Source organism: Acomys russatus, chromosome 26, assembly GCF_903995435.1.
Source record: "Acomys russatus chromosome 26, mAcoRus1.1, whole genome shotgun sequence".
NCBI classification, from domain to species: domain Eukaryota; kingdom Metazoa; phylum Chordata; class Mammalia; order Rodentia; family Muridae; genus Acomys; species Acomys russatus.
In genome coordinates, this window is record NC_067162.1 from 50,322,323 (window position 1) to 50,346,920 (window position 24,598).

General features: G+C 50.5%; 1 protein-coding gene across 1 annotated transcript in view; it reads right to left on the bottom strand.

Moving 5' to 3' along the window:
- Nucleotides 1-20,690, bottom strand: part of Pcnx2 (pecanex 2) — a 145,218-nt gene extending 124,528 nt beyond the window's left edge. The window contains exons 1-6 of the mRNA XM_051169258.1: nt 20,068-20,690; nt 14,705-14,910; nt 13,256-13,376; nt 12,573-12,609; nt 10,244-11,539; nt 425-572 (exon numbers count right to left, since the gene is read on the bottom strand). Coding sequence (XP_051025215.1) covers nt 425-572; nt 10,244-11,539; nt 12,573-12,609; nt 13,256-13,376; nt 14,705-14,910; nt 20,068-20,220 — 1,961 coding nt within the window. The 5' untranslated portion in view covers nt 20,221-20,690. The remainder of the gene's footprint in view (nt 1-424; nt 573-10,243; nt 11,540-12,572; nt 12,610-13,255; nt 13,377-14,704; nt 14,911-20,067) is intronic.
- Between the last annotated feature and the right edge of the window lie 3,908 nt (nt 20,691-24,598).

Sequence of the window (24,598 nt, forward strand, 5' to 3'; positions counted from 1 at the left end):
ACATGCTCCCCCTGCTGCAAGTGTGAGGGTCTGAGCCAAACCAGCAAGCTCCAAGCTCAGTGAGAGATGGAGAGCTACTGAGAAAATATTCACCACACACACACCACACATACACACACCACATACACAACACACACACACACACATACACCATACACCACACATACACACCACACACACACACACACACACACACACACCAGGAATGCTTCTCTACTCTCCCAAAGCATTCACAAAGCATCTGGTGGGAGAGACCCCTCACATAGTGCCCAGCACCGAGCACACAGCGCCCAGCACGCAGCGCCCAGGGCCCAGCACACAGCGCCCAGCACACAGCGCCCAGCACCCAGCGCCCAGCGCCCAGCGCCCAGCACACAGCGCCCAGCACATATTGCACAGTGCTAAGCCACCAAGTCCTCCTTACAGTGCTGTGGTCTTGGCAGGCTGTGTGAACACCGGGCTGGAGTTTGCGTGGTCTTGGCTTGGCAAGTCTGGTTTCCCTGGCTTGGGATCACGTCCACTGGGCTTTTCAGTCTCCACAGTTTCCTCCTTGGTCCCTGGAGAGGCATGACCTGGAAGATACAGCTTTCCATGTTAACAAGAACCAGGACTGTCCATACCAGTGCTCAGGAATAAACTAACAGCTCTGAAAGAAGAAAAAAATGAAGACTCGGGCTGGGTGGTTAGGCCACTGATTCCAGTAGGTGTAAGGCTGAGGCAGGAGGATAGTTGTGAGTTCCAGCCCAGCGGTGGCTACAGAGCGAGACTCTTCCTTAAAATCAAGCAAACAACAAAACTCCAAACAATCTGGGTGTGGTAGTGTACACCTACAATCTTAGCACTCAGGAGGCCCAGGCAGGAGGATCCCTAGGAGTTGAGGCTAGTTTGGCCTATAGAGTGAGATTCTGTGTAAATATGGAGAGAGGAAGGAAGAAGGGGAGGAGAGAGGAAGGAGGGAGGGGAGGGGAGAGGAAGGAGGGAGGGGAGGGGAGAGGAAGGAGGGAGGGGAGGGGAGAGGAAGGAGGAAGGGGAGGGGAGAGGAAGGAGGGAGGGGAGGGGAGAAGAAGGAGGGAGAGGAGGGGAGAGGGAGGAGGGAGGGGAGGGGAGAGGGAGGAGGGAGGGGAGGGGAGAGGAAGAAGGGAGGGGAGAGGGAGGAGGGAGAGGAGGGGAGAGGGAGGAGGGAGGGGAGGGGAGAGGGAGGAGGGAGGGGAGGGGAGAGGAAGAGGGAAGGCAAGTTTCTAAGTTTACTAAGGATGAAGTCTATAGATACATTGAACACAGACATATATACGTTTGGGACAAGTCGCTCAGGCACCTACAGCCGCTCAGGCACCTATAGCCGCTCAGGCACCTACAACCGTTCAGGTAACTACAGTCATTCAGGCATCTACAGTCATTCAGGCATCTACAGTCACTTAGGCATCTACAGCCGCTCAGGCATCTACAGCCGCTCAGGCACCCGCTCTGCCTAGGGATTCAGAGGCTCTCTTGATGGGGGTACACTACCAAAGCTCTTGGAATCCCTCCTCAACCACCACCCATGCCCAGAAAGGTCCTAAACCACACATGCTCAGCCTCAGATTGAAAACAAGAAGACGACTATGGGCAACCTGTTTCTGATCCCACTGACCATTTTAAAATCTCACCAGTCGCTCCATTCACTCCTCCTCCACCTGTCAATCTTCTAGCTGAAGGCAGAGCGCCCCCACCCCCACCCCTGCCCCGGGAAGGCAGACACTTCCCCATCACAGACTTTGAGCTCTCGGCTTAGTGTCACGGAAGGCGCGGTAGGGCCCACACTCACCCTTTGCTGGGCCTACCTCAAGGTGAAAAACTCTTCAGAAATCAGCAGATACAGCTCTCCTTCAGACAGCGGTCTAGACTAAGGGTCTTGGCTTTTGCCGCTACATGAACTGAAGAGCGTGGCTGGCCTGTGTGTGGACACAGGAGCCAAAAGTGTCACTATTGTCTGTGAAAACTGCCAACCCTGAGGAGTGTCAGCCTGAACCTGAATCAGGAACATAAGATCTGAACCTACAAGGCCTTTCAAGACGTGTTGTTGAGGGGCAAGGGACGTGGTCCAGCGGACAAGGTGCTGCTGAGCACAGGGTGCTCAGTCTGACCTCAGAATGCACCGAAACAGCCAAATGCAGTGGCACACATCCTAGACATGAGCTCTGGCGGTGGAGACGGGCAGGTCCCTGAAGTTTGCTGGCCTCGCTGAACTGGTTAGTGAGCTCCAGGTTCAATGAGCGATTCTATCTCAAAAGACAAGGAACAAAGCAATAGAGAAAGGCGAGACATCCACCTCTTGCCTACACACACATGTGCGAGTGTGAAACATAGCGTGCACGCACACACACAGGAGGAGTGTGTGTGTGCAACGACTGAGACTGTGGTGACATGTCCGAGGATGTCAGCCACGCCACCACAGCAGACTCTCCTTGGCTTTTTCCCAGTCACTGGAGGAGATTGACGACTTCTGAGTGGGCCCCACACCAAGCATTTCAATCATGTCAGTGTCAAGTGTCTCTGGCACAAAAAAGTTTAAATTTAATTTGACAGTCTGTCAGGCCGAAGCATGACACCAGAACAAATAACCTTGCCACGTCCTTTCTCATAAGACACAGGGAGACACGAAAGGCGAACGGCAGCTCCCACGCCACACTGCCTGTTCTGCGTCAATCTGTTCTTCTTCCTTAATGTGGACATTCCTTAGGTCAGTATGGGGGCCACCTCCCCAGGCTCTCTTAATCCTCATGATTGATTCTGACACCAGAACACACTGGAGTTGTTATTTTCCTAGAACTGAGACATTTTTCATAATATGAGCCAATACTGAAGATACCCTGTCTTAATTGGCGTTTCTGTTGCTGTGAAGAGACACCATGACCACAGCAGCTCTTACAAAGGGAAACATTTAATCGGGCTGGCTTGCAGTTCAGAGGTTTAGTCCATTATCATCATGGCGGGAAGCATGGTGGCGCACAGGCTGACATGGTGTTGGAGAAGGAGCTGATGGTTCCACATCAGGATCTGCAGGCAGCAGGAAGAGAGAGAGCCACTCGGCCTACCTTGAGCTTCTGAAACCCCAAAGCCCTCCCCCACCCAGTGACACACTTCCTCCAACAAGGCCACACCTCTTAATAGTGTCACTATTGACCTACGGGCCCATGTTCATCCAAGCCACCATGCACTCCTTCTAACCATCACATTGACTTTAAAGATTAACACCCTCAAATGCTGCTCGACATTCCTCCAGGTCACCCAAAGAGAGCCACATTTGTAGACACAGTGTGGCATATGAGAAATTATAAAATTATAAAATGTAAGACCTGAGGCTTCTCCCAGTTCTCATTACTGCCAGCCTCAGGAGTTCCACCCTAGTTCCCAGAATAGCTACATGCGAGCTCCCCACTATCAAAGGTCTCATACGGTTTCTAGTAACTGCCCTAGAGACCCACACCCAAGTCCCCACAGGAGGTCTCCCAACGCCAATGCCCATATGGTCTAGCTTGATAAGCAACCCCACCTACTTTGCGGTTTTAGCCTTTAAAAACTAGCCTGTAACAGTCACTCAGGGTCCTCAGCCTCTCGAGTGCTGTCAGCATTAAACCTTTGCTTTTGCATCAGTGTGTTGTGCCTCGTGTGGTCTCTCACGGCGACCCCCTTCCCAAGTTGGGCGTGAGGGTCCAACATTATTAACAAGATACTTGCCAAAAGTGTTTCACTTCCCTGAGGTGCAGAGATTTCTTTGGAATGGAAACATTTTCTCTAGGATGGACGCTCACACCTGAGGGAGGCTTACAAGCTCCACAAGGCTCCTTCCCAAGGTTCCCAGACAAATTAGTGTCTGGGGGACATTTTCCAACTGGCAGTCTCCTGGAGGAGACTCCCCGACCTGTCATACAACCTGAAAGTTGTACAAGAAACAAGTAGAGGAAGCGTGGACAGGGTGTCCCTCATGGTGGGAGGGCTTTGTGACAGGGCAGCTGCTGTTGGATCACCCTTGCTTCCATCAGCAACAGCAACAGACTCAGTGGGTCACTAAGCTAGGCTGGGGTGAAAGGTCTCTTTGGTCTGTCCTTGCTGCCCTGTCTGAAATTTACAGACATCCGTTCATGCCTTCTCGAGGAAAATTGCACATCTATGCCAGAAATAATTGTCCAACTAGTATCTGTGTAGCACATTTAGGATATGGTTTTATAGAAATTTCAAGAAGCTAAGAGACTGGGAAAGGAGAAAATTGATGAGCAGTTAACATGCAAAGATACCTCTTGTGGGAAAGATTAAGCTTTGTCACAGGTGGAAGCAGTCTTGGCGGGCTTTACCCTTGGGGTACCCCATGAATACCTTGTGACAGACTGAGTGGAGCCATCCTGGGTCTGGAATTCAGGAAGCAGACCTGAGAACCCCACCTGGACTATTGTTTTTCTAATTGACCTCAACGGGAGAAGGAGACCGCCCTTCCCACGTGACTCTGGGAGGTGGGAAGGAGAAAACAACAGGTTCAGCCGGAGCTTGGGGCTTGAGGTGTGTGGAGCAGCGAACGGGCTGGACCAGCACACGGGCCAGAGAGACACCTAAGGACCCGTCCCGTGGAACAGATACCGGAAGGTTCACTCTTTTGTCCCTTTAACCTTTTTCCTTCTTGTGTAAGCTAGTTGGGTTGTATAATAAAGTTTAATTGTTAAGAAACAGAGCCAACAATCTCTAGTTAAAAGCCAAAGCAGCTGGCAACCCACACGTCACCTCAGCTCCAGCCCAGGTGCAGACTCGCCGTGGGACAATTACCTTGTTAGACGGCAGACACTGTGAGCAAACAGCCCAGAAAGCCATCCCATACTCTGTGGCATTTAGCTCCACATGGGCAAGGCCTCTCAGGAACAGAGCGTCCGCATCTCTGTCCCTGTTTTTATATTTCCAAGCAAAGAAAGCCAAACTCTAAGCCCTAAGCAATCAACACAAGGCAGCCCATGGCCATCTTCCCCAGCCAACAGCTTCTATCCAGGTTAAACAAGAACCTCCCCCCCCCCCCCCCCTACCCCCAACCCCCCATCCTCACCAAGAAACTGTGTGTGGCCCTCCTGGCTTTAAGTTGCTGCCCAGACTAGCTGACCCCCTTGCCCTGAGGAAACCTTTGCTTGTTCTGAGCTGGTGGCTGTGGGTATCTTTATTTACTTTATTTCTATTGGGATTCTAGGCAGGGTCTCAACACACAGCTGAGGCTGGGCGCAGCCAGGACTATGAGCACGCACCACCACACTAAGGGCAAGGCTTTGAGTAGTGGATCATTTGCCACAGCCTTGAGGTGAAGGGTGATATGAGGGCTGAGGACCATTCACTGCCCTTCCTCACAGAGCCCAGCTGATGCAAGACATCCTAAGGAGAGCTAGAAGCTCCATCCTCGCTCCCATCAGATCCAAGGTCAAGCTGTACTCTCCTGTCAGTCAGGGCTACGGATAGAAGAGAGGCCGCCCCAGACCTCCTATGTCACCTCACAGTCACATTGTCCTGTCTGCCCACTTTGGAGCTGAACATTCAGATGACAGTAACCAGTGACTTTTGAGAGACAGAATACCACACAGCTGTGGTAAATCTCAAGAGGCTTGAGTGCCACTGAAGCCTCTCTGATGCTAACAGCCTCCGGGCACAAGACTTGCTTTGGCTCACCTTTTCTTTTTTGAAGGAGATACTGTCTAGTGCCAGTGCTGAGGTGGAACAGAAAGACAGGGAACAATGAGACAGAAGAAGAAAAGGCAGCCTGGAGCCTGGCTGGAGCTTGGCTCCATCCGTCTGCCAGCATCACCGGCATCTGTAATATCTGCTGCCAAAGTTGCCAACAGACAGACAATGTTCCTTTTCTATGACATTTAGAATACAAACGTTAGGATAGCAGGCCCCTTGCCTACTCCCCTCTGTGATAGCAGGGCCCTTGCTTACTCCCCTTTGTGATAGTAAGCCCTTGCTTACTCCCCTTTGTGATAGCAGGCCCCTTGCCTACTCCCCTCTGTGATAGCAGGGCCCTTGCTTACTCCCCTTTTGGCCCTGAGCTTTCTGGAACTCTTACATCTGTTCTAGTTTGTTTCTCTGTTGATGTCACAGCACATTGACCAAGAAGCCATTTGGGGAGGAAAGGGTTTATCTTGGCGGCCAGATTACAGCCCATCATTGAGGGAAGGAAGGCAGGGACCACAAAGGAATACCGCTTCCTGGCTTGTCAATCTACCCTCCTTGTACACTCCAGACCTGCCTGCCTGGGAGTAGCACACACACCCATGGTGGGCTGGGCCCTCATGCATCAGTCATCAAGACAGACACGCCCACAGGCTGATCCCATGGAAGCGGCTCTCCTGAGGAGGCTCTCTCTTCCTAGGTGTGTCAGTCAGACAAGATTGACAGTTTACCTCCTCCTGTGGCCTAGGGTTTACATCACAGGCTGGGTTCCATGTAGTGAACTCCTGGGACCACCTTAGCCACCCATTTTGGCATGAAATGACCCTAGAAGCTGCCAATGCCACTATAGCAATGACTGTACAGACTGTTGAGTGTGACTCCTGGAAAGCCATCACTCTTGGGCATGCTCTCATCTTTTCCTAAATGCCCCTCTATCAACCACCACATTAAGTGTCTATTTTAAATGTTTTCTGTAACAAAATCCAGCTATGCTTCCAGCTGCCTCATCCCGAAATTCCTTTCTCGGGTGCAGCTGAGACCCCTGACTTCACCCGAGCAATGGTCTCTGTAAAGAGCACCCCAGGCTGTGCAGGGGACAGCTTGGAGCTGACGCTCTGGCCCACAACCTTGGGCCACTGACGCTCCCTTCTTTGGAATCACAACAGCCAAACCTGGGCCACCACATTCGAACCCTTGCTGTGGTTTGAATGTGAAATGTTCCTTGCAACCTCCTATGTCTGAACACTGGTCTCTGGTTAGTGGTACTATTGGGCAAGTATGGCTTGACTGGGAATAGCCTCCACAGGCTGATATGTTTAATATATGTATACATACATATGATATATAAAATACATTTGATTATATATTCAATATATAAAATAAATGTACATTTATATATCTGCACAGCCTGAGATGGGACTTTTTGTTTAGTTCTGTTGTTGTTTGTTTATTTATTTTATTTTTTTGAGACAAGGTTTCTCCATGTAGCTCTGGCTGTCCTGGACTCACTTTGTAGACCAGGCTGGCCTTGAACTCACAGAGTTGTCAGCCTGCCCAGCTGCCTGAGGTGTTCTTTACAGAGACCACTGCTCAGATGAAGTTGGGATTCTCAACTCTCTATAGAAAGAAATTTCAGGATGAGCCGGCATGAAGCCTAGTTGGAATTTGTTAGAGAAAAGCTCCTATCTATGAACATGAGTCCCTGGTTGGTGGAACTGTTTGGGAGGGACTAGAAGGCATGGTTTTGCAGAAGGAAATATACCACTTAGGCTTTGAGGTTTTAAAAGCCCATGCCCGCTCTCTCCTCTCTCTCTCTCTCTCTCTCTCTCTCTCTCTCTCTCTCTCTCTCTCTCTCTCTCTCTCTCTCCCTCCCTCACCACCGCCATTCAGGCTTGTGGGTAGAAAAGTGAGTTCTCAGCTCTGGCTCCAGGGCCATGCCTTCCAGCTTACCACTGTTCCACCCACCACAATGGCCATGAACTCACCCTCTGAACTGTAAGCCTCAGAGAACTCTTTTTCCTATAATTGCCTTGACCATAGCTTCTCTTTATAGCAATAAAAAAAGAAAAAGAGTAAGACAGAAAGGAACCATTGGGAGATGGAATGTCACCAGAGGAAAAGGGTTGCTGGTGGAGGACCTCAGGGATTTATGGCTGGGCCCCACTTTCTATTCACTCTCTGCTTCCTGCTCTCCCCGAAGCAGTCCAGCTGCACACACTTGCTGCCATGCATTTCCCTTCATAGTCAACTGCACCCCATCAAACCCAGGGCCAACTGCAGCACATCAAACCCAGGGCCAACTGCACCACATCAAACCCATGGCCAACTGCACCCCACCAAACCCACGGCCAACTGCACCCCATAAAACCCACGACCAACTGCACCCCAACATACCCAGGGCCAACTGCACCCCATCAAACCCACGGCCAACTGCACCTCATCAAACCCACGGCCACCTGCACCCCATCAAACCCACAGCCAACTGCACCCCATCAAACCCACAGCCAACTGCACCCCATCAAACCCACGGCCACCTGCACCCCATCAAACCCACGGCCACCTGCACCCCATCAAACCCACAGCCAACTGCACCCTATCAAAGCACGGTCAACTGGACCCCATCATACCCAGGGACAACTGCACCCCATCAAACCCACGGCCACCTGCACCCCATCAAACCCACAGCCACCTGCACCCCATCAAACCCACAGCCAACTGCACCCCATCATACCCAGGGACAACTGCACCCCATAAAACCCACGGTCACCTGCACCCCATCAAACCCATGGCCACCTGCACCCCATCAAACCCACGGCCAACTGCACCCCATCAAATTCACGGCCAACTGCACCGCATCAAATTCACGGCCAACTGCACCCCATCAAACTCACGGCCAACTGCACCCCATCAAACCCACAGCCAACTGCACCCCATCAAACCCACGACCAACTGCACCCCATCAAACCCACGGCCAACTGCACCCCATCAAACCCACAACCACCTGCACCCCATCAAACTCACGGCCAACTGCACCCCATCAAACCCACGGCCACCTGCACCCCATCATACCCAAGGACAACTGCACCCCATAAAACCCATGGCCACCTGCACCCCATCAAACCCACAGCCACCTGCACCCCATCAAACCCATGGCCAACTGCACCCCATCAAATTCACAGCCAACTGCACCCCATCAAACCCACGGCCAACTGCACCCCATCAAACCCACGGCCAACTGCACCCCATCAAACCCATGGCCAACTGCACCCCATCAAACCTATGGCCACCTGCACCCCATCAAACCCACGGCCAACTGCACCCCATTAAATTCACAGCCAACTGCACCCCATCAAACCCACGGCCAACTGCACCCCATCAAATTCATGGCCAACTGCACCCCATCAGACCCTCCAGAGGAAAGCCCTTCTCCCCGTAGTTGCTTATTGTCTATTATTCAGTCACAGGAACACAGGACAGCTAATTCAACCTGCAGGGCCGCACCTCCCTGAAGCCCAGCTGGGTTCCTATGACACTTGCCACACCTCAGAATCACTTAGGAAGAGAGCCATGGTGAGGGGTCATCTGTTCTAAGTTGGCCTGTGGCACATGCGTTGGAAACTGTCTTGAATGTTTTAACTGCTAGGGAGATGCGCTCAGAATGTGGGTAGTGCCTGGCCAGGGTCTGGGCATCCAAACCATAAGAGTAAAGAATTCTAGCAACGAAGCAGGCGGGCAAACAAGGGCAAGTTTGCTCTCTGTGGTTGTCTGAAAGAAAGGCTCCCACAGGCTCCCAGAGAGTGGCACTATTAGGAGGCGTGGCCTTCTTGGAGGAAGTGTGTCACTGGGGGCGGGCTGTGAGGTCCCAGGTGCTCAAGCCCAGCCAGTGTGCCACAGTCTCTTCCTGCTGCCTGTGGATCCAGACATGGAACTCGCAGCTACCTCCCCAGCACCATGCATCACTAAGCTTGCCGCCATGCTTGCCACAGTATGGCGATGATGGACTAGGCCTCTGAACTGCAAGCCAGCCCCAATTAAATGTTATGAGAGTTGCCCGTGGTCATGGTGTCTCTTCACAGCAACAGAAACCCCAAGACACTCTCCCTCTGCCCTTGCCTGTGGACGTGACATAGCTCCTGCTTGCCTTCCTGCCCGGACCCCTGACCCCCGCCCCCTGACCCCCACACAGAGCGAGGGGCTATAACCTGGAACCGTATGTAAGATGAATAAATCCTGTTTCCCCAGAAGTTGCTTTTGATCAGGATGACCTATATCACAGCAACAGAAAGCAGGGTAATTTGCAATGGGACACCTCCTTGACAGAACTTGGCTGGCTGGGGAGTTTAAGAAGTTCTTCTCCGACGGCTCTCTCTCTACAATTATGGCATAGCTTGTTCTTTCTCTCCCTCTCCCTCCTTCTCTTTCCCCTCCCCCTCTCGTCCTCTCTCTCACGCACGCACGCACGCACGCACGCACGCACGCCCTGCGAGCTGATGCCCAAGCCGGGATAACAAGAGCCGACTGACATCCCTGCTGTGACGTCATCAGAGGACAGCAGGCGGGGCCTCACCTTCAGGACCCTGATTCGCTCCTTTCTGCTCCGCGGCGGAGGAGTCCGAGGCCACCACCTTAGCCGTACTGATGGATTCCAACAGGGAGACAAACTCTAGGAAGTTGGACTCGTGCGGAATCTGTCCGTCCTTGGCCTCCAGGTCTGATTTGGATGTTGGAATGGGCTTCTCGCCCTCAGCGACCCCCTCCTTGGTACCCCTGCTCAAGAAGATGTCGGTCCCGCTGTCCACGCTGAGCACGCGGGCATGCCTTTTCTCATGGCTGCCCTTACACGAGGCGGGGTTGAGGTTAGCCTGGCCCTCTGGGCTCCCCTCAGCCTCGGGGTTCGTCCCGGGGGCGAGTGGTTCCCAGGCACACCTTGGGGTGGGACTACCATCCTTGGCGCTACACTCCTCAAGCCCAGAGCCACAAGCAGAACGATGACTGGGGGTCTTCTCCTTCCTCTCTGGGGTCCTTTCGCCTCCATTTCCTTCTGGGCAAGAGCTGCCTCTTCCTCCTCCGTCGTCGGTTAACTCGAGGGTGATCAAAGGGACTCTGCCCTGCTCAGGGTCCGCCGGACCGGCCGCTCCTGGGCCAGCAGGCTCTGCGTCCGGCCTGACACTGGTTCTGTCGGAGCTGGTTACCTTCAGGTGCAGGGAGCTCTCCAGGTCACTCATGGAATTTGGGGTACTGCTCATCGTGATAACTATCTTGATGGGCTCATGCAGACTCAGCGGGTCTCCGGGCTGGGAGGTGTCAATGAGGGTCACCTCCACCTCGCCCTCCGAGTCAACCGCTTCCGGGTTCAAGGGCGGTGGTTCGGCCTGACCGGATGTTGGGGTTAGCTCCGCCTCCTCCGTGGGCTTGGCCAGGACTGTGTTGCACTGACAGCAGCTGCTGCTCAGGCTGGCCTGAGGAGACCCGCTCTGTGGCTGTGCCCTGCTGGGGCCCTGCGGACCGCTGCTGGGCTGAGGGATGAGAACGGAGCGCTCACTGCCCCATGGCTGGAAGGAGATGTCCGTTTCTAGTAAGTCATACTGGGACAACGACAGATGGGGCAGCTTCTTCTTCTTCATGGCTCCGGTGTTCACCAGGCCACTTTCAGATCTGTGGCGGGCTGGGCGCTGGCCGGGGGCCGCTTGTTCTTTCTCTTTTCTCCGTGTGAGAATTTCTGTGGTAGCTGGCTTCACTGGGCCCGCTGGTCTGGGAGCGGGTTCCGGTGTCCGGCCCTGAGTATCAGGAAGGCTTTCTGACTTCACGCCGGGTGAGGTAGATGACACCACTGCCTCGGGCTGATCATCTGACAGAACAACACCTGTCGTGAAAGACAAGGGTGGTTGTGAGACACATCTGCGGGGAGGTCCCAGACCTCAGAGCGAGACATTAAAAACATAAACCCAAACCAGCAACAAACACTCAGATAACCCCTCCCTCCCCCCCCTCTCCCCCTCCCTCCCCACCCTGTGCGTGCGTGTGCATGTGTGTGTGTGTGCAAATTGCCCACTGGGTAGGCTGGCTAGTGAACCTGGCTAGTGAACCTCAGGAAACCGCACCCCCTCTCTGTGCTGGATTATAAGTGTTAGGATCACACCCAAGTTTTGTTTTGTTGTTGTGTGTGTGTGGGTTTTTTTTTTTTTTTTTTTTTTTTTTTTTTTTTTTTTTGGTGGGTTCTAGGATCTGACTTGGGTCTTCCTCATGCTAACATGGTGAGTGGTCCTGGCCCCTGGAGGCTTATCTTATAGGAAAGCTCCTTCTCCTGCGGCTCCTAAGAGGTCTATATTTACAACAGTGACGCATGTGCTTTCTTGTTTTTTTCCTGTGCTGAGGCCTCAAGTCGAAGTCACACATTCAGGCCTTGTGGCCAGAAAAGGTGTGGCTCTGTGGGGTGGGGTGGGAGTGGGTGGCTGGAGGGACCACTGTGTGCACCATCGAATGAGTAAGCATCACACAGGCTTCTGCCTGCTCCATGTCAACAGCACTCTATCCTCATTGTGACAATCCAAAGGCTTTGGGCATGCCACATGTCCCTAGGGAGCAGAACCCCCCACGAAAGACTCATGGCTCTTAACACTTCCACCTTGGGGCTGGCAGGGTGGCTCAGGGGTTAGAGTGCTTAAAGCTCTTGTAGAGGAGCTGAGTTCAGTTCCCTGTCAGCTAGCTCACAGCTGCCTGCAACCCCAGATCGAGGGGTCTGGCACCCTCTTCTGGCCTCTGTGGACACCTGCACTCACTTGTGCGAGCTTGTGTGCATACACAGAAATACACATGCATATACATGATTGTAAAATAAATCTTTTTGAAAGATTTTAATTTCTCTGATTAAATATCAAAGGATGATGTTACTCTACCTTTGAGGTCTTCTACTGTCTCCTGCGCGGGCAACTCCTACAGAAACAGAAAGCAGACATCACCAGCAGGACTTGGCTCACCACACAGTCCTCAGGCTCTGTACAGCAGGTCGCCACCCTCCGCCCGCAGCAGCCGTCCAGTCTGTCTAACTGGTTCACAGGGAAGGGACCCCTGAGCGCCCGTGCTGAAGTGCAGAAGATGGATTCTGAAATATGTCTGAGAGCAGCCATCCTTCCAAGATGGCTGCACTGTGACAGAAGGGGAGAGGATGCTAACGAAGAGACTAAAACCAGAAGGAACAAGGCACAACTGTCATGAATGGAGACCTATAAATGCCCTAGAAGCAAGATTTTCTGCAGAAAGTAGTGAAGAGAGAGGTGGAGCTTAGTACAAGTGGGAAGCACGGGCAATCTGATGACGTCATGGCTGCTTGGAGAAGAGAAAAGGAGGAAAGAGCTGTGTACCATGATCCTCTGACAGGGAAGACAGCCTGAGAGGTCACTGGTCTTTTGGGGGCACACAGTAGGTGAAGTCTGAAGGTCCCAAGTGCACACATGGCTGTTTCCACAGCCCACAGCTTTAAAAGCACAAAGGGCAGTGACTACAGAGCCCACGGCAACCCACTCACTGGGTGCTCCATGCCAGGGAGTGAACACCGAAAAGATAGGAAAAGGTCACCAACCAGGGGCCCTGAGGAATGCTGGGAGTGGACACTCTGTCCTCGGGAACTGCAGCGGAGGGGTGGTGTGGTCAGGCTCCCTCGAGGCTCTTCCTTCTTAGCGCTGTGAATCTGCCTGTTATTGCTGACCCAGGGGGAGAAAGAGCAGATGTTACCAGAGCCAGGCTCTTCCATGAGCCTCCCAAACAGTCTCCTCAGGTTTATTCTTTATTTACAAATTTTCGTTTTCCTAGCGCATAAACTTTCCCCTAAAATTAGAAGACATGCTCCCTCCCTCCCCACCACCATGTATGTGTGTGTGTCTATATATGTCTGTGTGTGTGTGTGTGTGTGTGTGTGTGTGTGTGTGTGTGTGTCTGAGTGTTTGTGCACATGTGCACATGTACCTGTGGAAGCCAGAGAGAGGTCAACTTCCGATATAGCTCAGCTGCCATCTACTTTGTTTGTTGAAACAATGTCTCTCACAGGTCTGGGACTTGCTGATTTGTCTAGGCAGGTAGCCTGCAAGCTCTAGGGATCTGCCTGCCTCCAGAACCCCCAACAATGGGATTACAAGCCTGTCACCATCACCATGTCTGGCTTTTTACATGAATTTTGGGAATCCAGCCCAGGTCGTCATGTGTCCTCCCCAGCCTGGTAGACAACCTCCAAAAGCAAACTATACAAAGTGAGACAAGCGCAGTGTCCTTAAGTTTCCCTGACACTGCTCTCAGGCCTCAGTCTGTGCAAGGTGTGGTGTGACCTTTCTATCAATACACACTGTTCCTTGGTGAACTCTGAGAATTTAAATAACAAAATAAAATAATCAAGTAGAAGCTGGGCACAGTGGCACACACCTTTAATCCTAACACTCGGAGAGGCAGAGGCAGGTGGATCTACAAAGGAGTCCAGGACAGCCAAGACTAGACAGAGAAACTCTGTGTTTAAAACAATAACAACAAATACTTAAGTAGACTATTTTGCATTCTTAAGCCAAATGAATTTTAGATCCTAATATAAGGCTCTATTGGTAGCCAGATAAAAACATCCAGTTTGTAAAAACAAAACAAAACAAATAAACAAACAAAAAACCCCCAGAAAACTAATTCTATTTAGTTTTAAATGTAAGCAAAGTATACAGACCCATGTTTGCCTGGGATGTTTGCCCTCATATATGATTCATAAGTAGAAGGCAAATTCTAGTAATTCATTTTTGTTTTATTTTATTTTGAGCCAAAGTTTCTAATAGACTGGAACTCACTATGCACTTGAACTCCCGTCCTCCTGCCTCCACCTTTCAAGTGCACAGATCACTGTACCCGGTTTCTGTGGTGCTGAGAATTGAGCCGAGGCCCTAGCGCAAGCTAGGCAAGTGCTCCACAGGCTGAGCTACAACCTCAGCCCAGACAGCAGCATTGTAACCAAACCCAAAGCCTTTGCTTCGGGAGCAGGCGCTCTTCTGGCCGACATTACCTTGGGTTTTTGTGCCTGGCCGTGTGTGGGCAGCTGGCCTCTCGCTCTGGCCTCCGCTTATTTCTCTTTCTTGGGGACCGGTGCTGGATCACTTCCCCCTTATCGAACATGAGGTGCAGGCGGTAGCTGACGAGCTTGATGACTGCGAAGAAGATGGTCACGGCGCCACAGTAGACCAGCGCCGTGAGGACATTTGGAGGAAAGGCCTGTGGGGAGGAGAAAGGACGCTCTTGCTTGCAGACTTCCACTTTGTTTTAAACCTCAATGCACAGTCAGCTATTTACTGAGCATAAGTCAGACAAGATTTCAAGTGCTTCTGGCTTGGGGACATTTTCTGGTTAGGCTCTCCAAGGAAACAAAGAGTTATATTACCCATCTACCTTCGGTCTTTCTTGTTCCCCAGGTTCTGATCAGCGACTTTGATGACCAATGTTTCTACTGTGCCCTTTGCCTTTTATACATGCGTGTTTTGTTACTGAAACATGGGTGGCTAAGGACACTACCGCAAGCAGCGAGAGTCACCCTTTATGTAATGCATGCATCACTGTGCTGTTGTTAGAAGGGTTAGAAAGGGCCGGGAGCACAGCTCTGGAGGACTTGCTTGTGTGGGGCCCTAAGCTCAGTTTCCGGCACTGAGAGAGAAAGGGAAACAAAATGATTGAGGCGGGGGAGTTGGCTCAGCCACTGAAATGCTTGCCACACAAGCGTGAGGACCTGAGTTCAATCCCTGGAACCCACATGAAAAGCCGTGTACGGTGGAGTGCACTAACAATCCCAGTGCTAAGAAGGCAGAGCCAGGAGGATTCTGGGTGCCCAGCAAGCACCGGGATGCTGGTGTCTCCAATTCCTACTGCATTCCTGTTGCCATGCCATCCACCCTTCACGCTTAAATTTATACCTGAATTTGCTTCTATTTATGCATTAATCCCCAAACCATAGATACTACTAACAATTCAAGTAACACATTCAGATACAGTTTTTAAATGTAACAAGGAACCTCAGAGCAAATGCTTTTGCATAGCTGGTGTGGTGAGTCGGATGGGCCCATACATAAGAAGAAAACTGTGGAAGAAGCCAGACCACTGGCTGTATTGGCGACTTTTCTCACTGTTGTGGCCAAGTGCCTGGCAAGAAGCGACTTAGGCAGCAGGCAGCCATATGCTGGCGGGGCTCCACACCCCTTCAACTCTCCAGGAAACAGGAAATAGGGAGTGGACAGGAAGTGGGACTGGGCTATATCACCTCAAGGCCCACCCTCAGTGAGCCACTTCCTCCATCTCCCAAAGGTTCCCCAACAATGCCACTACCTGGGTAGCATGCATTCAAACAGGTGACATTTCACATGCCAACCACAGCAAACATTTTCTGGCAAAAGGTATTTTCCAGGGTTCCTTGGGGATATTTCTTTTTTTTTTTAATGATTTATGAGGTTAGAGAGATGGCTTAGAGCTCTGCTCTTCCAGATATCCTGAGTTCAATTCCCAGCAACCACATGCTGGCTCGCAACCATCTGTATTGGGATCTAATGCCCTCTTCTGGCCTGCAGGCGTACATGCAGGCAGAATGTTGCATACATAATAAATAAATCTTTTAAAAAATGATTTATTTATGTGTGAATTTGTATCCTCACCTTCCCCCCCCCCCCCCCCGCATATATGTCTGTGTAGATCCCTTAGAGCTGGAGTGACAGACACTTGTGAGCTACCATGTGGACATTGGGAATTGAACCTGGGTCCTCTGGAAGAACAGCCAGTGCTCCTAACCGCTGAGCCACCCCTCCAGCCCTGGGGATATTTCTTATGGTCAGACGTTTCTCTTCTTTCCTGGCTATTAAGTACCTAAGTGTAATCTTTATTTTAGAAATAAGTTAACAATAGAATGTGCCTCAGCTTTCTCACACTTTTCTTTCTTTCCCCCCACTTTTGAGAGGTGGGTTTCAACTTGTGCGCCATGACCTCTTTGGGGGATTCACTGACTTTTCACAGGGGTCACCTAAGACCCCTGGAAAACCAGGATGTGTGTGTGTGTGTGTGTGTGTGTGTGTGTGTGTGTGTGTGTGTGTATCTTTTATGTCAGAGAATAAAAGGACTAAAAGATTCTTAATAGTCCTCAAAGACCAAAATGTCTCTATTTCTTTTCTATATTTAAGACAAATCAATAGCTGTAAGTGAGCTCCAGCCATTGCCATTTGGCCCAATGTTCTATGATTTCTCTTTGGATGGGGAGAAATGAGGGAAAACTAGAGGGGACTGCTAGAAGGGGCGGGAAGGAAGAGAGCCAGGGCTGGCGAGTGGCGATCAGAAGCTGTGAGGCCGAAGAGCTGAGGACCGCAGGCACCACCCACCTGGGAACGTTGGTGCTCGCTGCTGGCCAGGAGCAGAGGGCCTGAGAGCTCTTTCATTAGCTGAATATCCCAATCCAGGAGATGTGTTCAGAGCTGCTGCGAAACCGGCAAGTGCCACCTGCTGCTGTTCTCTGCTGCAGGAAGCTGAGGGTTGCAAGGGCTTCTGGGGTACTGGGACCACTGGTGGGTAAAGCCCAGAGGAAGTGTCTGGCTGCTAAAGCCTAGAGTGGTGGTTCTCAGCCTGTGGGTTGCGAGCCCTTTGGGGCAGATCGACTAAACTTTTCACAGGGGTTTGCCTAAGACCATCAGAAAACACAGAGCAAACCTACAGTTGTGAAGTAGCAACAAAAATAATTTTATGGTTGAGAGTCACCAAACATGAGGAACTGTATTAAAGGGTCACAACACTAGGAAGGTTGAGAACCACTCACTGGCTTCTGTTCTTAGGGCTTGAGCTGTGAGCTTCTCGGTCTTCCAGCCCAGCCCCTGGACCCCCGAGGACCTAGGATTCCAATGCCCAAACTGCATTGCCTTGAGCACTAAGAGGCCCCATCCAAGAGTGTAGAAAAGCCCTGGGTAGATAACTGGTTACAAATGAGCATCAAAAGGAACACTGCTGGGAGTGGGTGATGGGGCCTGCCACCTCAGGGTGAGGGTCTGAGCTTAATCCCAACACCCACGTAAAAACACGTGTGGTGGTATATGCTTGCAATCCCAGGTCTGCAGAGATGGAGATGGGAGGATTCCCAGAATTCACTGCCCAGCCAGCCTAGAACAACTGGGGAAACTCCAGATTCAGAGAGAGAGAGAGAGAGAGAGACAGACAGACAGACAGACAGAGACAGAGGCACAGAGACAAAGAGAGAGACAGAGAGACAGAGGGAGAGAGGCAGAGACAGACAGAGAGAGAGAGAGAGAGAGAGAGAGAGAGAGAGAGAGAGAGAGAGAGAGAGAAATGAGCTATTTCAAAGTCCAAGATGGAGACCAATTGAAGAAGACCCAGGCCAAAACTTGTCCTAACGCATTCATGGGTCACATGCACACACGCACACACACACACACCATTTCTACGAAGTCAACACTAACAGACAGGGTGCAGCTACTGGGGTGGGGGGCAAAGGTAAAGAAACTACCCCCTTCAGAAGAAGAATGCGCAGCCTATGGCAGAGAAGGCAGGGAAGAAGAGAGGTATACAGCCAGCGTTTTGTAACTGGCATTGTGATAAGTGTCTTAAGCAGCGTACAGCAGCCACTGAGTTTACAACTGCTGGGAGCAAAGCTTGCACAGTTTTCAGTTCACCTACTAATAAATGCAGAAAGGAAATATATACTTCACAGCGCAGAAACCTAGCTGACTCTTCGCTGACCCATGACCACAGTCAATAGCAGCGTTAATGGGAACGGGGGCGGGACAATGTGTTTTGTCCCTGTGATGTGCCGCATGAGGACATAGCCTTGCTTAGTGTCACCTGCCCCAAACCCTCAGTCAAATATGTGACTCCCAGAAAACAGAGAAATACAAATTAAGAAACAGTGTACAAAACAACTTTAAATACTACAAAAGCCAAAGGAGGCCAGTAAGATAGCACCTGCCACCAAGCCCGATGACTTCATTGTGATCCACTGAGCTAGCTGTCCTCTGACCTCTCTGCATGTTTTCAAGTGTGTACACACACACACACACACACACACCACAGTGCACACACGCATACCCCACCACCACACGCAACATATATACACCCCACCCTACAGCATGCATATGCATTTGCCTATGCACGCATGCGCACACACACACACACACACACACACACACACACACACACAAATAACATAAAATGCAAAGATAAAACCCTAGTTGCATTCCTCCTCCTGTTTCTCTTGTTCTACAGCCAAGAAAATGAAAAGTCAAAGTAAGTTAACTTCTTCCTTGGTCCCAAAACTGGGAAAAGCTGGATCCAGACCTCAGCTGAGGCAACTGACCGTCAGGACCACAGCTCTGGACAGACTGCCAGAAAAAGAGGCAGAGCCTAGGGGTGCCAAGCAGCCAGGCATCTCACATGCCAGAAGGGATCTGTCAGCCACACAAACTCATTGAAGATTCTGTGGAGGAGAGCAACGTCTCCTGCTGTTCTAGGGCTAATGTCTGTCACGTGTGTGTCAGACTCAGCTCCTGGCTGGCCGGCGAGTTTGACGGCAGGCAGCTTCTTAAGGGCGCCTCGGCGGGCCTTCAACTGCCTATATGACAGTGAAGGTCATCAAGGCAACTGTTCAACAAGCAGTCACTACCACCCTATCCATGTCCATCCCAGAGGACGCGTTGTCACACTGCTCTGGCACACAGTGTGACATTTATCTACTCCTCTTTTTTTTTTTTTTTTTTTTTCAGACTTCTATACACTGTGGTATGGAAATTGCAAAGTAACTGAGGGTGGAATCTGCCTCCCTAAAACAAAACAGGAAGAGAAGAGGGTAGAGAAGGAGGAAAAACCCGACCCATAATCGAAATCGGGTCACCTGGGAGAATTCCTACTGCCTTTTCATTGCGACCGTGCGTGTGTTATAGCAGATGTCACCGGGAGCCATGAGGCCTAGGCTAGGTGCCCACAAGCCAGTCTCAACAGTACCCAACAGCGCGGCCTGACTCATCCTGGCAGCCGGCATCAGTTCTTAATGAGCCCACAGTTCTTCCCTTTCCCGTGACTCCCCAGTGTCCTCGGGATTGCGGTCCCAAATCCCACCCCTTCATTCTCCAGCCCCTACTTCTCAGAAGTCACTGTCCCCTTCCTGTCCCAGGCCTAGTCCGGGCCCCTCCCTCCCTTCTCTTTCTCCTTCATAGCCTCTCTTCTCCTTTCGTTCCTCCAGTCTCCTTCCATTCCTTCCTTCCCTCCCCTTCCCTTCCTTTTCTTTTATTAATTTTCCTTTCCTCCTTTTCGTTCTCCACCCTGTTCGCTTCCTTCCTGTTTCTCCTTCTCCTTCCCTCCTCCCCCCTCCTCCATGCATCCCTAGGTTGGGGGACTCACCAGATGCAGGGCCAGTGGCAGCAGGAGCAAGAACAGCCACAGGTAGAGATGGCAGCTGTTAGTGAATTTGCTGTGCTCCGGGTCATGGTACCAGCCCCCAGTGAGCGCGGCCCACACGCCCTGCCTGAGCAGCTGCAGCACCTGGGACGCCATGCCCGCAGAGTCGGGCAGGAACCGTGTGCGCCCTGGGGCTCCGCACCCTAGGCTCAGCACCCTGGGGCTCAGTAAGCTGGTGAGTGCCTGTGTGCTCCAGTCGCGCCCCCGCCGCCGCCCAAACCGCGACAGACGCTGGACAGCGCGGACCCGCACAGAGCCGTGCTTGAGCCGGCTGGTGCTGCCGGGCAGGTGCGCGCCATGTCCAAAGGAAGGAGGATTTTCCCATCATGCTCCGCGACGGCTGCTCAAGGATGCTCCCGCGGCTCCGCCCCGCGCCTACCCAAGTCTGCGAAGGAGCTCAGTCCCTCGCTCTCCTTTCTTGGTGGCTGGGACTCCACCTTTTCCCAAGTGTCCGAAGAGTCTCCCAAGAGTGAGTTTGCAAGGTGTGAGAACCAAGAATGTTCCCTTGTGAGAGCCACAAACAGGAAACGCCTTGGCTTTTGTTTTTGTTTTGTCACCTGCTCCAAAAGGCTTGTCTAACCGCAAAGCCTATGCTTGCAGCATTCAATGCAGTGTCCTCTGAGCTCCACTTGGGGGCTCTGGTCCCCGTGACCTTGGCTGGCCACGGAGTTGAGGCTCTGAAGTTCTATGCTGCAACTTTTCTGCCCCACTGACTGCGTTACCACCCTGACTTTTCCTCCTCCGCCCACAATTACCCAATTGGGCCCCCAGATAACGATAAATTATTTTCAATAATCTTTGGAGCCCCAATTAGCCACTCGTATTTTCATTTTACATTGTTTTACTTTATTTGTGAGGCAGGTTCTTACTCTGTAAACTAAATTGGTTTGGAAGAGATCATGTGACTCAAGCAGGCCTGAAAACTATGGAGGCATAGTCCGGAGTGTTGAGATTTTGGGCGTGAGCAACTGCGTCCGGCTCTCCGACTTTTTATGTATTTCCTGAACATAATCCGGGATAGCAACCTACCATTTCAACCAGGAGGAAAGAGGAGGAAAAGAAGGGAGGGGAGGGGAAGAGGAAAGAGAAAGAGAAATGCAGATTTTGATTGTGGCACTAGGTGGCACCAGATCGCTGCTAGAATGGAGCAAAGCCCATTATTGGTATCGTCAAACAGGCAAGGGTTAACAAATGGGGCAAATTCGGTGCAGCGGAAGGCTTGCACACAAAATGATGGCTCTAATTTTTACTTAAGTTTGTTTGCTTTTTACAAATGTCAGTGTGTATTCCGTGTGTCTTCTGTAATACTTATGTTAGGTTGTTTTCTTAATTTTTCATACAAGGAGGATTCTTGAAGGATAAAAATAATGGAAAGGAGATTCTGAGTTTCAATTGAATAAGTTTTTTAATTAATAAGAAAAGGACTTAAATATAAAAGTACATGCCACGTTCTGAAACCCAAAATGAGATTAAAAATAACAAAAATTATCTTTAAAATAAATCCTAGGATGCTGACTTGTGTAGTCATAGCATAAAGAGCTGATGTACTCACCATCTCCCAAAGACAAGGAAAACACAGGCAAAGCAGATAGACCCAGCTGTTCCAGACTCCTAAAATGCACAGACCCAATGGAGAACCATCTATTTAAAACACATCGTATCAAAGCAACACAAGGACTCTCTGTTGCAGGTCAGAGGGGCTGCCTTCTGTGTACCAGGCCAGTCCTGCCCTCCAGAGTCAGGGAAGGGTGGAGGGGGCCACAGGCAACAACTTGAATCCACTCAGAGACCCCCCACAGCCCTGGGGAAGCTGACAAATAGGCAAATTCAAGACAAACATAAGCATGCTGCGCATGTTGCGCCCCTGGTCATGGTATCTGTTTAAAAGGACAACTATATAATGTAAAAATCATAAAGCTGTGGCCAGTGAAATGGTCCGAGGCTTAGAGCACTCTCTGCTTTTGCAGAGCACCAGAGTTTGGACTCTGTAAGCCCAGCTCCAGGGGACTGACACTCTCTTCTGCACTGCAAGGGCGCTGGACATGGAGACAGTGCGCATAAGTGCAGTCAGGACATCCGTACACATAAAACAAAAGTAAACAAATGCTTCTGAAAGGAAAGGTTGTCATCTTCAGGTACTAGGCACTTCTCAACAGCAACTGAATCTGTGCTGTGGGACGAGAAATGGTGTGTGTGTGTGTGTGTGTGAGAGAGAGAGAGAGAGAGAGAGAGAGAGAGAGAGAGAGAGAGAGAGAGAATATCTGCACCTGCTAGCTGTTCCCATTAGCAAATTTTAATGAGAAGAAAGAATTAGTTTCAAAGCAAAATACTGGACCCTCGGATAGCCTGAGAGTGCACAAGCTGGCTCTGCAGGCTGAGTGACCCCATCACACAGGAAGTGACTACAGTATAAACAAACTCATGTCTACTGTGTTGGGCTACATGGTAAGAGTATGGAATTCCTCTACAATGACTGCTCAGCCCCACTCAGCGAGGGCACGATGCACTGAGAATAAAGCAGGCGTTGAAATCAAGAGGTGAAAAAAGACAGCAAGCCTAAAGAAGCCAGTTGGAAGATTTTAATGAGAGTAAGTGAAGAAATTAACACACCAGAGAGGAGGCTGCCCCTCAAAAATAAAAAAAAAATGAACACTCAGGCTAAATGTGTGCCCTAGAGGCGTATGTGGTGGGGGGAGGTCATAAAATAGGTAAATCAGTAGCTAACTCTGCAGAGATGGGACAATCCATGGATACGCCAGGGGTCGGGGGTATAAAACAAAACAAAACAAAACAAAAGACATGAAAAGATTACAAATAGGTAATTAAATGTGTGGGCACTGTAACGTTGTGCTTCAGAAGGTATCTTGAAGACGTGTTCGCTGAAAATGCAGAAGCAGTGAAAGTGAAGGCTTGGGAGTGGAGAGGCGGCTCAGCAGCTGAGCATTCTAGTCTTCCAGAGGACCTGAGTTCAGTTTTCCATACCTCACAGCAGCTGTAACTTCCACTCCAGGGGATGCCTTCTTCTGACATCTTGGGGGCACTGCACACACATGCACTTGCACACACAAGCAAAGAAAAATAACATAAACTGTTTTAAAAAGTAAAATGCTAAAGTACTCCATGTATACTGTCAGGCATGGTGGAGCACACCTTTAATTCAATCAGTCAGAAGGCAGAGGCAGGTGGATTTCTGTGAGTTCAAGGCTAGCCTGGTCTAATTGTGAGCTCCAGGACATCCAGAACTGCATAGAGAGACCCCTGTCTAAAAAAAAAGTGTGTGTGTGTGCACGCGCGCGTGCGTGTTCATGTGTGCGTGCGCGTGTATGTGCATGTGTGTGCGTACGTGTGTGTGCGTGCGTGTGTGTGTGTGTGTGTGTGTGTGTACACGCATGCATATGCAGGCATACACATTCATGCACCTCTCTCCCTCTGTCTCTCTGTCTCTGTCTCTCTTTCTTTCTCTCTGCTATGTATTCTATGAGGATATATATTTTACAAATTTGTCTCATGTATGGTTACATCTGTTCTTGGAGAGATAAAATTAAACCTTGAAACAAGAAAATAGATGACCAGAGGATGGAAGTAATGGGAGAAATTAACTTCCATATGTATTTTTCCATGTTTTCATATATGTATGAATTATTTATGAGAAATAAACTAGTATTTACACTTACATTTCTTTGGTTCCTTTGAGGCAGTTTCTAAACACACACACACACACACACACACACACACACACAAACATTAAAAGATAAAGAAAGATGATTCAGAGAGTAAGAAACAAATAGGAGAAAATTAATTTCTTTTTTAGAAACCACCTTAGAATCAACCCTCGTGGGGAAACAGATTTCCAGTACCCAAGTTTTTATTAAGGAGAATTTACATGCTGGATAAATGGGAGCTGGACTCAACTCCTCCCGTTAAAATGACACCAACATGTGCTAGCTGAATGGAAAAAAAGAAAGAAAGAAAGAAAGAAAGGAAAGGAAACATCCTAGGCATGGTGGAGGAGAAAGTTCATTGCAGATAAAAGGGACCGTATAGCCAGAGGCAGGGACATCTGGGGGAATCCAGAGTGGACATGACTGGACTGGGCTGGGGGGGGGGGGGGGGGGGGAGAAGGAAAGGGGGAGAACCAGGCACAGCAGCCACGAGGGCCAACAACGTAGCCAAAATGGCCGGGTTGCGTGAGAGGAGCACCCCTGTCCCTATGCTAGTGAATTTTGGGTAGGGGGCAGAGTAGGCCAGCCAGGAGTGCCTTGTAACAGCTGAGGGATGCTGGGAGAACCTGGCGGCCAGGTCTAATATGTTAAATAGGCACTTCAGCATTTTCCCTGGGTTTAAAACCCAGTACTAAAATTCCTTCAATATATTTAATTTCAAATCCTGAGTGGTTAGGCTGAGCATTTTTGAAGGACAGCTTTACTGTTTTATAAACAAAACAATTTGTTCAAAATAATTGCTGCGTAAGAAA